Source organism: Bemisia tabaci, chromosome 4 (genome assembly GCF_918797505.1).
Source record: "Bemisia tabaci chromosome 4, PGI_BMITA_v3".
In the NCBI taxonomy this organism is placed as follows: domain Eukaryota; kingdom Metazoa; phylum Arthropoda; class Insecta; order Hemiptera; family Aleyrodidae; genus Bemisia; species Bemisia tabaci.
This window is the reverse complement of record NC_092796.1, coordinates 136315-150504: the sequence shown is the minus strand read 5'-3', so window position 1 is coordinate 150504 and position 14190 is coordinate 136315. Positions and strand designations below refer to the sequence as shown.

The following is a 14190-nucleotide window of genomic DNA, read 5'->3' as shown; positions in this document are numbered from 1 at the left end:
ATTGTCCGATATGAAACAGGATGGGAAAGTGGCATAATCAATTCGAAACGGTATAGATAGAATAAATCAGGATATATATGGGTAAAATAGGATATAGATAGGGATAAAACGGGATGTATTGATATTAACCGGGATAAAAGGGATGTTTGTCGTGTTTAAAGTTTTTGCTGTGTTTGTTGTGTTTGATGCTTTTGTTGCGTTTGATAAGTTTGTTGTGCTCGTTTCTTTTCCACTCAACCCAACTATATTCTATCTTCAACTATACAGGGTATCCCCAAAGTCCGTCCCTTCCACCCCCTCTAAAATTTTACTGAATTAATATTTTGAAACAAAATTTCGGGATTGTTCAAACATCAATGTAAGCTACTTTTAGGGCCCCACAAACTTTTTGCCCTACCCCCCCCCCCCCCCCGGGGGGGAGGGGGCTACGGGCCCCAACTATTTTTTCAAATGGCAACATCCCCTTTGTGACACATCAATTCAAAGAGAATTACAAAAGAAAATTTTTAAATGGCGGCGGTCCATATGGCAACCTTGAGCGGCAAGAGAATATATTAGGCTGCTTATCGGTGAATTTGCATGAAACTTGGTATCAGGGGGCATTTCGACATATAAAAGACGAATCTGTCATTGGATTTTTGAAATTCTGAATAACTTCCAAATGGCGAGGAAAATGGTGGAAACTTGGTATTACGGACGTTTACGGGTGGATTTGCATGCTGCCATTTTGAAAGTATTTGACATTTCAGAAATGCAATGCGAAAGAGTTATGTTTTGTCGAACAAAAAACCAACAGGACCCAGAGTTTCAATCGCATCCCAACGTAAACGTCCTTAACACCAAATTTCCGTCATTTTCCAGATGCAAAATGATTGATAAGCAGAAAACTGCATTTATCCCATTTAATCTAAGTTAATCCTAATTCGTTTTCCCAGAACGTTTTTAAAAAATAGCATTTCACCAAACTAGAGAAGATTAAATTAACGTCATTTCATTTCGCCTTCAATTTCAGTGTAGGCAACAGGAGCTTCCGCGTGGTCAAATAGCGGTATTGTCGTGAAATGGCACGCTCACTCAGGCAGAACAAGCTACCATGTGGTCGAATAGTGGTACATCATCCCCGAAACAATATCGGCCTAATGCTCCTCGTTATTAAATTAATAATTTTTTGTGAAGCATCTAGACCCATGACTTACGTCACAGGCTTTCCGCTAGTCTTACATAAATAACCTGATTTTGATTAAGTAAATAAGTTTAAGTATAAAATATTTGAAGGTAAACCTCAAACTTTTCAAACAACATTACTCGGTGAAAAAAATATTCATTCAGTTTATTTCAATTTTTGCAGATGACAACTCTTGAGGGTTTCAGACTTGACGAAGATGATGAAGAGCAGCTCATTGCTGTTTTAGCTCTGCTCGGAATGGGCATCAAAACTGTTCCAGCTTCTGTTCTTCGGTTGAAATTTAACTCTGCTTCGAAAGTATTCATAGAAATTTTATGCAAATATACTGAAACGGACCACAACATAATTCTACGATCTGTTAGTATCTTTCTTATTCCACATTTTTTAGCTGCGGCGCAGTGGGAAAAAACTGACCATGGAGCAGTCAAAAATCTGGGAAGGGAATGCGGAGGGAAATTCACATACTTGCTTGAAATTGCACACAGATTTCTTTGAAGATATGCTAAACTCGTGTACAAAAGATCAAGAATTTTGACCCTAGTTTTTGGCCTCAAAATGGCGGCCAAAATTCAAAATGGTGAATTGCTCAAAATCTTTGAGCTCTGCATCTCGCTCCAGAATCATAATTTGGCAAGTGCGCACGGCTTTATTGAAGGAAAGTTTTATGAAAATTTGGGCGTTGCAAGAGCAGCAGGATGACTGAAGATTTCTTTGACTGGACCACCTTTCGATGGAGATCATCGATGAACAGCTTTTTCTCATTTTTTTGATGACCCTACCTTTCTAATTTTTATTGCCCTTGCACTGATCATGACACATTTTTGTAGCCAAACACTTGATAGTCACATTAGGTAATTTGGAAAAGCTATGATACATGGCCAAATTTGGCAACTATAAATGTTCACTTCACTAAAACAGGTGTGATACGTAATGTGTCATATGAGACACAGGATTCTCAGGTAATGTTGAGAATGACTAAAATCTCCCCAAAATTGGGGGGGGGGGGAATTAAGAAATACCTGCCCTCAAAAAAGAGTAGCCAAAATACAAGGTTTTATCTCTGACAGAGATTTGTTTTTTTTACTCAAGATTTTTTAATGCTACACTGGAAAGAAAGGCGTACTATTTTTAAGTAAACGCGTTGTCGCGGATTTTTTACTAATTTGAAGGCGGGTCTGCCTTGGAAGAAAACACCGGGTTTCTCAATGTAGGCATTCAGAATTTTCTTGGAACAAGAAAGTCCTATTTTGTTAAATTAAATCAACGGCATTACATGCCGAGTAAGAGGCGTAAGATGCTGTTAGCATCTGCTGAAACCAACACCATTTAAGACGGAATAAAGGAGACGGAAGTTCAAAAATCAAGATGCCCATTATATCTGTCCAAAAAAATAATTGTTGTTTAGGGAGAAATTAATTTAATGTGTCCTTGGGGAAATCACTCATATGCTTGGCTTTGACAAGAAATTAAATAAAGAAAGAAGAAAAGAAGGAGAAGAAGAGGAAAATATTTGCGTTGTTTTGAATAGATCGGCACTGTGCATTTGAAGTTTTAATTTTTATTTTTAAATGAAGGGGGCCTCATAAAGAGGACTCAAATACTTAAGTAGATTGAAGCCAGGAGTTTTTTGCATTGCATCAGTTCAGTTTCATCGAACAATGGAAGATCTCTCGCAGATAGAATTAAAAAGGGTCAAATAAAATGCATGCTTATGCCAAGGGCCGAGGAAGAAATTAAAAAATGTGGCGAGAATCATACTTTTCAGCATGTCCTCCACCAAGTTGACAGATGAAGATAATGGAATAACTCTGCTGCTATGTAGTGTATACACTGTTCAATATCGATTTTCCGGGTCCCTTTGATTTATGGACGCGGCGATGGAGTGGATTGAAAAAAATAAAGTTTTTTCTGTATTTTTGAAAGGAATTTGCAAGTGCAAAATTGTTGATATTTAAAACTTTGATTCATTTGTGTGTGTGGAAAGAACCCCGCACAGAGCATGGAGTCAGCAGTTCTCGATGAAAGTCGATGAAACTTTAATAGATTGATATAAAGTTCATAATTAAAGGAAAGCCAAAAAATTAGCTCATCTTTGCGAGTAGAAACCGAGATATTTGCAATTGAATCCGGACCATTTTCTATCATGCTGCAGCATGGCGGAAGAATTCCGAGTCCCCTCTCCTCTCGTTGTTCGACCAGACCTCACGCCACTCACGTGAAGATAAGTGCTTATGCGCTCGGCCGGTGCGAATGCTGTACTCCCTCCCTCTCCCCGCATCTGTCAATTATTTTTCATCAACTACATTCCAGATTAAACCGGCCGGCGGCGCCGGCACGGGAGAGGTGCGAAAAGCAGGGAACTCCATATCGCACAGCCTGAACGGAGCGTCCTAATGAAAGGAGTGAGTGTAAACAGTGTGACATCGTAGTTACCTGGTGGGGAGAGGGGGTCCCCTGGCTGAAGTGCTCAAGCAAGGTAAGGCGACACGGAGACTTTACCTATGCCGCACAGAAAATAGTCCGGGTTCAATCGCGAATATCTTGGCTTCCCCTCGCAAAAGTGAGCTAATTTTTTGGCTTTCCCTTAATTATGAACTTTATATCAATCTATTAAAGTTTCATTGACTTTCATCGAGGGCCGCTGACCCCATGCTCTGTGTGGGGTTCTTTTGGGTCGAAGGGCCTGTTGGGACCGATCTTTCCGCCCCCCCTCCTCAGTCTTGTACGGATACTCATTAGAGCTCAACGTTTTTTATGGTAATTGAAGTATTTGAACCTTTTCACCTTGTCTCCTTGCAAAATAGGGTGGATCCAGAACTTCTTTACCACCTTCCTATCAACAATGTGATTTTTTGTGAACAAAATGAGGGCTGAAACAGGCAACTTGAGGTAAAATTTGACTGGTTAGACTTACTGTGACAAGTGAGGTAGGAATCAAATGGTAATTTTGAACAACTCTCTTTGATTTTGACCGGAAGATATTGAAAAACTTTTAGTTGAGTCTGTTAGTCCCATTCAAGCCCCAAGAATAACCAAAATATGATCTTAAGGGCTCATTTCTCGTGAGAAATCAAACACCAAATAGAAACACCAGAATTCCAAATATTTGTATAGGGTTTCGATTGTGTGGTAGTTCTCGACAAAAATGACAAATTTGAGGTTCAAACTACAGAAATATCAAATTTTACCTACTTTACAATAAGTGAGAAGTGCCAAATTTTGAATATTAGCACTGAAAATCCTGAGAAATCTCTATTACACAGATAAGTAACGAATTTCCATAATATTCTTCCAGTCAAAATTAAAGAGAATTCTTCAAAATTACCATTTGATTCCTACCTCACTTGCCACAGTAAGTCTAACCAGTCAAATTTTACCTCAAGTTGCCTATTTCAGCCCTCATTTTGGCTCACAAAAAATCTGAGGATAAGTGAAAGCCAGAAATTTTGAAATTTCAGTTGAAAGATGTGTTTTAATTTAGACGTGTGTATATTTGAACCAAACATTCGATAAAATTCGTTATTTATCCATGTAATAGTGATTTCTTAGGATTTTCAGTATTACCTATTATTCAAATTTTGGCACTACTTGCTTATCATAAAGTAGGCCAAATTTTAATATTTATGTAGTTTGAACCTCAAATATGTCATTTTTGTCGAAAAATACTACACTTTTGAGACCTTTCACGGCTATATTGATGAATTTCCGGTTTTAGGCCCAATGGGGCCAACTTAAGGCCGTTTTTGATGCTAAAATTCTATGTTTAACTTCTAAAGATGATTCTACATTGTGTTTTAGTCGCAGGATGAAAGTTTTGACGAAAGTAACCCATGAAACTATACCTCACCTGTTGGAATCTGTTAGATATACACATTCTCGCACTTAATTTATCTCAGAATGGCCTATTTTTCAAATTTTGGCACACCCTGTGAGTTCTTTTATCGAATTTTCGACCAATAATTCGAGTTCTATGAGTAAAATTACATGGCAATTGATGCCGCCCTCGCCAAATCCTAATTCTGGAGCGAGATTCAGAGCTCAGGGATTTTGAGCATTCACCATTTTGAAGTTAAAGACGGGAGTCGAAATTCCTGATCTCTGGTTTACGAGTTCAGCATATCCTCAAGAAAATCTGTGTGGAATTTCAAGGAAATGTATGCATTTCCCTCCGAGTCACAGATTTTTGATGGCCCTATGGTCTCCTACTGTGGTGTGGGTTTAATCTGAAACTGGGTTAGGGCAGCAAGTGAATTTTAAAATGAAGCACATTATTTTCAAACGAATCCAAGCCAAACTCCGTAATCCGAAATCAAATTGATGTGCTGCCATTTTTGTTTGGCAAGGTGTGTTAAATTCGATAATTTATCAATGTTACAATTATAAAAGGCGCCTGTCAAGAACCTGCCGGGTTTGGATTTTGGTCTGCTGCAGGAAAATCATCAAGACATTGCAAGAGAGAATAAACTTTTAAGCATCAGCACATCATGATTCTTGGTCATAATAAATTGCAGGTAATTCGGTGCTGGTTATCTGCGGGCAGCTACGAATAATTATTGGAGACAATCCATTGAATAATAATTATTGGAGACAAAACGACAGGGAAAATCCATTTCTATTAAGTAATTTTCACAACTATTCTGCTACTTATGCGTACATGCAGTAAAAAAATACATATCTCATTATACTTTGTGGTAACTTCTCATTTTTATTAATTTTCAGTGTCTCACTTGTCTCTCTGTTCTACTGAGGTGCCAAGACCTAGCTGTTTGGAGCCTACCATTGACCTTACAAACATTTGATTCGATTTTGTCTTATGTCACACATTCAAAACCAAAAGTATGTATTTTCATGGTATTAAAGCATTGTTTTATGTTCATTCTGGTTCGAAATCTGAAGCTCATCGGATACCATTCTTGACACTCATACTAATTATTTTCGGTTAATCAGCTACTCAATTTATGTGTAACCTTTCTCTCCAATCATACTGTTATTGCTGAATGTTTAAAGGAAATAAAATCTTATTTGATACCGGTGACACCCGGCCAAGTTCTCAAATGACCAAGCATTGCCTTTCAATGGGCATCGTTGATCAGGAGTTTGAAGCAGGTAAAAGGGTTTTACCTTCTTCATTCAGAACCTAGTAACCAATGCTTTGAGTATTATATCAGTTTGAAGAGTGAAATGCAGTCACATGAGCCAACTATTTAGTCCAGGAAAGATAATATTATTTGTGGCTGGATTACCGTATTGTAAGTCTACAGATAACCAGCACCTTTTTCCCGATTTCAATGCTCAAAAATCAGGGTGCGGGTTATGTGTGAAACTTACGGATCTTGCATGACTATTAGGCGCTACTTGACGATGAGATCGAAATAGACCACCGTGGGCGTGTGTAGGTTACTTGAAATTTTTTTTTTTTAATCCTCTCAACATCTGGGGTGCGGGTCATCTGCGGGCGTATACGGAGTATCTGTTCCCAAGATGCTGCGTTTCAGTTTTTAAAAAAGTGTTCAACTATTGAACAGAACCCGTACTAATATTGTTTATACCTATCGATGATATAAAGATTCAGGTTGAGGAACCCTTTAAAACATGAATCTCAGTTTTACTCACACCAAGTTTGAAATAAATCACTTGTGTGGATTCTTTTCAAGGAGGGCAAGTAGTAAGTCATTTTAAAAGGTTCTGTTCAGATTAAGAAATTGTAAGTTGCTCACTTTGTTATTTTTTCTTTAAAATTCTGTTAAATAATTTCAGTTAATTTTTCGAATTACATATTAATTTTTGGAAATTTCAACTTTATCAACAGTTAGCATATTCTTGAAAAAATTCTACTTGGTAGAAATCAATGTTTTCTTCACATGTGCAAATGTTACATTTCTATGTGAACACCTTCTTTGATTCTGTTTCATTCAGATCCGTAAGGCTGCCCATCATGCTGTTAGTGTGGTCCTAAGGTGCTCAAAAGGTGATCATGTCAAAGAAATCTTAAGTCATCCTGCTGCTGTTGCAACGGCCAAATTCTGTATTCAACAGTTAGAGGCAACTGGCGCTCTTGGTGGCTCCTCCAGCACTCTGTATATTTTATCCTTACTCAAAGGGAATTTGCATGAATTCCCCAAAAACTACATCAAGGTTTTAATTTTTATTCCTTCTTTTCCGTTTTAGTCTGATGGAATTTGTTTCATCCTTCCTGTGTAGTGTTTGTCCCTTTACTCACTAGATTTGTAATCCAGTAGCATTTTTGCAGTTTTGTGCCCGTTTTACTTTATCAGCACTCACTTTGATGTTAGTGAAAAAGTAACTTTTTCCTACCAATTTTTCATTCGGTCCACTGACTTAATCCTTAACTACTGTTGTTTTGGACTTAAATGTCTATTGTCAGGTTTGAAAAACAACTAATTAAATAGAACGTAACCAGCAGTATAATCATGTTCCTTTTTGTTTTTGTTTCTAAAATATGACAAGTGGTTAAAAAAGAAAGTACTTACTTCTTGCGAAAAATCGGTAATAGAAAAAAAAAAGAAGTTATTTCATAGCTACCATTGGCATTTTTGTAGCTAAATGAGGAAAAAGGTCTATTTAGAAGTTTGTAGAACAATGAAATCCACTAATTTGCACTGAAATCGGCTGGTCAAAGAGTGTAAAATCTGAGGCAGGAAGGGGGGGATGTCCAAGCTGGAAAATACAAATAAGTAAAAAAAATAAGGAGAAGAATAATATCAGGGCAGGGCACTTTCGCAGAGAAGACTTGGATATATGACCTGGCAAAAAGAAGAGTGGGCTCAAAGTGAAATGGATTAACTTTAAGAAACACAGAAAATAAAATGCACTGTCACGAAATGGAAGGCCTTGACCTGGAGTTTTGGGTCCATACAAACAACTACTTGGGTTCCAATCATAATTTCGCACAGCTGCCACAGATTCAAAATTTCCCATGAAACTGATGTATAACCAGAGAAAGTCATGGTCAAGACTACAAAATCACTGAGCACATCTATGTCCTTTTATAGCATCATTTTTCCCTAAACATCTGAGTAATGCTGTTTTTGGCATTATTTGGACATTTTCCTAAACGGATGTAAATGCCAGTCTCAAGTCTGACTGATTTATTAAAATTCTACTACGGTTTTGAAGGTTTTAAAAATAAATTGAATATTTCAAATAATTCAAGCAAGTGCACTCTTTTGTCTTTCAAATGATCTGGGGACCCTTTTAAATTAAGACCATTCCTTTCTGAGACTTATATTTTGTTTCATTTTACAATGAATGTTTCTAATCTAAGTGTTTCTTCACAGCAAAGTTGCGAAGCAATTTTAAAAATGATGACTCTGGGCAGTTCATTAATAACCACGAACTGTCTTCAAGTTTTCTACAGTCTTTTCTCAGCAAAACCAAACCTTAATGTCATGCCTGCATCACTCAATGCCCAGCTAATCAATGCGCTTTACGATTACCAGCCTTCCACTAGTGACTCTCAGACAACTCAGGCCTGGCTTCTCGTCTTACAAGAGGGTTTTATCAACTTGTCCAAGTAAGTTTGCAGGTGATAAGGAAATTTTTAGAGGTGTCTATCACAATTTTTCGAAAAATTTTGCACAAATTATGATAACAAATTCAGTAGACAAAGTTATTTCTATTTTAGTATGAGGCCTAAGAAATATTCTGAATGTAAAAATTACTCTCCAAAATGTTAAATTTTTGGGTTTTAAGACACCTACCATCTTATTCCAGTGAGAAGATATAGTAATGCGAGCACCTGATTGCAAGTTCTCAGGCCCTTCTCAAGCCCTGTGCTGGGTGTGGACGGAACGTTCTTATTAATGGTTCTTAAGGTACACATTGAACTTCCACCCAAGGACTCTCATCTTGATAACTTGGTTTCTTTTAGTCTACATTCATGGCCTCCCTTTTTCATTCTTGGACAAACTTGTAAGTTGATCAGTCGATAAACTTTGTAACCGAATTCTTTTTTCTTTCAGACTAGATCTCTCAGTTTGCATGTTGAATCTTCCACGAATTTTCACCATCTGCTCAAACCTTTGGCTCACAAATAATGAAGGCATTTGTCAGTCGGCAACGCTTACATTAAAAAGTGTAATTGATGAATGCATTGCCCTTGCAATGTCAACCTTGGAAAATGCTCAAAAATTCAATCTTATCATTGAAAAGGTTTTCACCATTCTCCAAAATGGGTTGAGACTCCAATTTCAGAATGTCTGGAAGTCAGTTCTTCGCCTTTTGAACCTTATGTATAAGGTAAAATTTGTTGGTTTTAAATTTTGTTTGGTTTTGTTGGCTTTCTTTTATTTTTTCTTTTTTAAGCCAACAATGTCAGAAATGAAGATAAATAACTGAATGATTCTATACTGAAGATGCTCAAACCAATTTTTTAAAATTTTTCTACCGATAGGTTTTCAAAAATTCTAAAATGTTTAGTTCCCTTTTTGTTTCTTGTCACCCTACATGAACATCGATAGTTTTAATAAAATGTCCTCACATAATAACAAGAGCACTAAATGATAAAAATTCAATAGCAAGTTTATTAAGATTTGTAAGCAGTCCTTAACTTTTTTCATTAGCAATTTCGTCAAGTTGGTCCTTCTATCATCGCATTGCCGCTGGCTAATCAACCAGGTCATATTTATTAGTTTTTTGTTTGTTGCTTCTACCAAGAATGGTCATGAACCTTGTCGCTTCTGCAATTTGTTCTTTTTATCCTGCTAAATGGTTGGAAAAGTATCAATTGATTTATTGAACCGATCTGTAAAAACTTTAAGTAGACATAACCTGAAAGTAGGGCTAGGAAATCACTCGTAATGATGCTTCACAGTTGCTACATTTTTCAGTTTTTTTTTTTTCATAATATCCATGCTCCTTTGGAACTTTTAAGCTAAAACAAGCTAATTGGCAATCTCTAGTGTCAGAGGAAATATTTCATCTTAATTTATCAGTGATCTCTCCCTCTTTTCATTTTAGGTTTGTGGGAAGCACTGCTCATCATTTTTGTTGCCATACCTAAAAACTTTGGCAGAATTAAGGGATGCTGATGAGTCCAATTATGCTCTTGAAATAGAAAATGTAATTGGCAGTGCTGTGTTTTCTATGGGGCCAGAACGAGTTCTGGAAGTAGTTCCTCTGCAAGTAAGTAAGCTTTCTAGCTTTCTAAGCTTTCTATTCACTCTCATGAGTCTATTGCTTACTAGAAACTAGAGATACTGCCAAATGAGGCAACGTATGACAGAGAAATTTGCAGTAAAATCTCATTGATCATATCAGAAGTAAAAGAATTAGGATGCACATCATACTGCCGTGCTAAGGAAGAATGTTGTATGAACCAAAAAATTTTTTTTGAGTTAGACATGGAATTAGACTAAGTGAAGTATGCTCTGTTCAGTGGTGAAGTCAGAAAAGGCGTATCTTCATCAGTTTTAGAGATATAGAGGGGGGTGCTTGCCTGTCCCGCATAGTGGCGAGATAGCAACGATCGATTGCCGTGTGTCCAGGAAACTCTGGACGCGGGTGGCACTCACAGTTTTTTCCCCATGCTTTGTGGACACACGGCACTCGTCATGTGCAGCGCTTGCGAATTCCCGGACTTACGGCGAGGTTTGGCCGTTTGCCACCCCTACCACCAACCCTATAATCCGATTTCAGGGTTCCAATAATGCATGCGCTGATTAATTGCGATCACTTATGCTGTTTGTCATCTGCTGGTAGCATGTGATTCGTTTCCGGATAGATACGCATTCCCTTTTTGTTATCATTTTCGTACAAAATGTTTCCGGGTGCAAGTTCTACCTTATTCTTTTAAGAATTAGAAACTAAGATTTTGCCGAGAAATGTTTACAGTATATTATTTTATGTTTGAAGACGATTAATGATACCTTGAACAATTATTATTTTTTTTTTATGGTCAATTCTTCAATTTTGTTTTCCTTCTTTATTTTTGTTCAAACAAAATGAGAAAGGGAGAATTCAAACGCCAATACAAACGCGCTACATTGTTAAGTACATTAGTTAAGTTCTTAATTTTTTTAATTGGATTGGTTCCTCTGCTTATCTTACTTGATTCTAAAAAGGGCATCATATTATCTGCGAAATTTGCATAAATTCTCGGCATTTTGAAACCATCAATTTTATTCAACGATCTTTCTCTACATTGTCAGCGGAAAATTTTATAAATTCCTTTTAAATTTTAAACAAGTTCTTACGTTAAATTTTCCTTTTATATTTTTGAAGTTTAGATGTCATAAGTAAGTAAATCAAGTTATTTGAAAAGCTAGCCTCGTAATGAAAAAAATAATTTGATGAATGCGGAATAGTCTCCTCAAGATAGAAAGTAAAAAAAGAGAGAAAAACAAAGGTTGCAAAGAGAAAGAAAGGATTTTATTTTTTACTAAAATCAGGAAACTACTAACCACTAACATCATTTTTTTTCGTGCAGAACTTACTGTCTCCATTTAAGGCCAACTTCCAATTTAACATGCCCCTTATTCAAATAAGAAACATACAAATAAAACAGAAAAATATGAAGCTTCCGATTCAGTTGCAGTTACTTTTGTATTGTCTTTCCTTTTTAATTTTTATTTCAATTTTTAAAATAACTCTACACCTTAAAAACACGGACGGTTAATGATCTTGGTTGTAGGTAAAATGATTCCTGCAAAAATAAACCTCACAGAAATGAAAGAGGTGAAATCCCTATACCGCAGCCGGCAGCGTTGGAAACGCGTCCTCTGCACTAGGATGGACACACGGCAAAATCGGCACAGTGAAAGGACCCTGCCTGCACAGGCAGTTTGCCGTGAGTCCAACATACCCTCATTCTTTTGTGATTTTCCGGGAAGTCATTATTTTCTTGCAAATGATCTAAGCGCTAATGAACAGCCAATGGATCAAGCTGCCAATAGGAGAAAACGAAAACTTAAAATTCGTAAACCTCGCGGAGAGGCATGCCGTAGACTTTTAACGTAAATATCTCAGTTTGAATCCGTTCCTACGGCGTTCTTTCTTAGCACGGCAGCATACCTTGCATGGCTTGTTCCAAAAGGCATTCAGTTATTCATGAATGCATAGCTTGGATGCATTTAGGCTGATGCTTGCCCATCATCAGCAATATCAAAATTATCAAAATGAAATCAATATTTTCATTAGATATCATCACGGCTTATTATAACCACGGAGGTGGTTTGGTATGGACATACGCGGAGGGTGGTTGAAAGTTGGTTGCCAAAACAGGTGTTTGATCGGGTACCGAAAAGAAGAAGGTGGCATGGATGTCCAGTGAAAAGTTGGCAACAGGAAGTGGAGCAAGAGATCCAAAAAGTGTCATTTCAGTGGCAGTTGAGAGTCGCAGAGCACTCCAGTGCACTGAGTTAACAGCTTTTATAGTAAATAGCAAATATTTTCAGTAAAAATAGAGGTAACCAAACAAGCACAGCATTTTAAGAGATTTGCACGAACTGAGAGTGGAACATTACCCACCAAGCAAAAGACTTACGGTGGGAAAGATTTGAAAAAGCACAAAAAATATTTGAAAAAGCACTTTTTAATACAAGATGTTAGGAAGCTGGATTCCATTGAGCACCGTCCATCTGATTTCAATACTCTTCTGGATCTATAAAGCCGTTTTATCCATACATCTGAAATGTCTAAAATTCATTCTGTAACACCTAACATACAAAGTTCATACCTAGTATTTTCAAATTTACTGTACCTGCAGACACTCAAAATGAATGAAAACTTAGCCTAAAGAAACAAACCATCTAGTAAAGTTTCTTGAATCTTTCTCATTGATCATTTTAATTGTTCCGAGGGATTATTTTTTCTCCTTATTCAGATCAAAATGGAAAATCTAATCCCTTAAATTCTTTGAATTCACATGGGAAGACAATGCGACAGTTGGTAAGATTGTTTGTTTACTCTGACTTGAGTTTTTAACACCTCTCAACTGGCTCATCTTATTGCTGGTGACTAGGAAAATGTGCCTGCAAGTGCGGTAAATTTTAAAATAAGTAGTATGGGCCACATGCACATTGCGTATTAAGAAATGCACTAAAGACATTCCTGATGTGATCGGAGTGGTTTTTGTGCTGTGGATCACCAGATATTGTACATATTTAAGCATTCCGAAACATGTTTCTACATCAGAATTTTACTTAGAATGTGATTCCTGCATCGAAAATCAATTATCTTACTATTACTGAATATTTTTACTAACGTTTTTATTTTACATTGGCTGTGAGAAATTTGAACTGCCTGATCTTAAGAAATGTAATACTCCTTGTGAGTCAAATCGTGTCTTACAATGGTACTGGCAGGCCTCTCAATCGAGCATTGTTCCTCTCTCACCCTTAATTGCTCAAAGTGTAAACAATTTGCTGGAACTAAGCCTAATCGTCAAGATCGAGGTTGTCATATTTTCGTATTGCAGAGACTGCATTGGTAGAAGAAGTAGGTTCCCTCCTAGATCAGTGCAGATGGTGAGGAACGTTGATATGATTGTATAGTGATATGATTGTTTAGTGATATGATTTCAAGGTAAGGTATCCTCATAGAACAGTGTCCCATAGTGTGTCTGATACATTAGTCCTGTAGTGTATCCTGTTGGTGCAAAACCACCACCTAATATTTCGCTGGTGGGACTCAAATTACCACCAACTGAGAAATAGGGTAGAGCGTTTTTGGGTTTTTTTGTTCTTTTGGAAACGGACACAGCAAATTGGCGAAATGGTTTAAGAAGAACGCCTGAATTTTCCTGAATGTTTTGGTCAACATTTGGACCACTCGGATAGACGTTGAAGTCAAACTTTACGGAAAATGCAGGTTTTTTGATGATAACATGATGACAATGACAAATACGACACGCACGCGACCAAAGTTGTAGGAAATTAAATTTCCATCAAAAAACTTATTTATCGTTTTATCTCTCAGTGCAAGCGTTTTAGTGTAAAATTCGAGAAACTCTCATTTTTCCAAAGATTTGGTACAATTCCTTGTTC

The 14190-nt window shown here is 37.0% G+C and overlaps 1 protein-coding gene across 1 annotated transcript in view; it reads left to right on the top strand.

Annotated features, from left to right (window-relative positions):
- Positions 1 to 14190, top strand: part of LOC109031235 (RRP12-like protein) — a 75374-nt gene that overhangs the window by 19812 nt on the left and 41372 nt on the right. The window contains exons 4-9 of the mRNA XM_019042643.2: positions 1349 to 1543; positions 5906 to 6022; positions 7103 to 7321; positions 8485 to 8720; positions 9169 to 9445; positions 10166 to 10330. Of these exons, the coding sequence (XP_018898188.2) occupies positions 1349 to 1543; positions 5906 to 6022; positions 7103 to 7321; positions 8485 to 8720; positions 9169 to 9445; positions 10166 to 10330 (1209 nt within the window). The remainder of the gene's footprint in view (positions 1 to 1348; positions 1544 to 5905; positions 6023 to 7102; positions 7322 to 8484; positions 8721 to 9168; positions 9446 to 10165; positions 10331 to 14190) is intronic.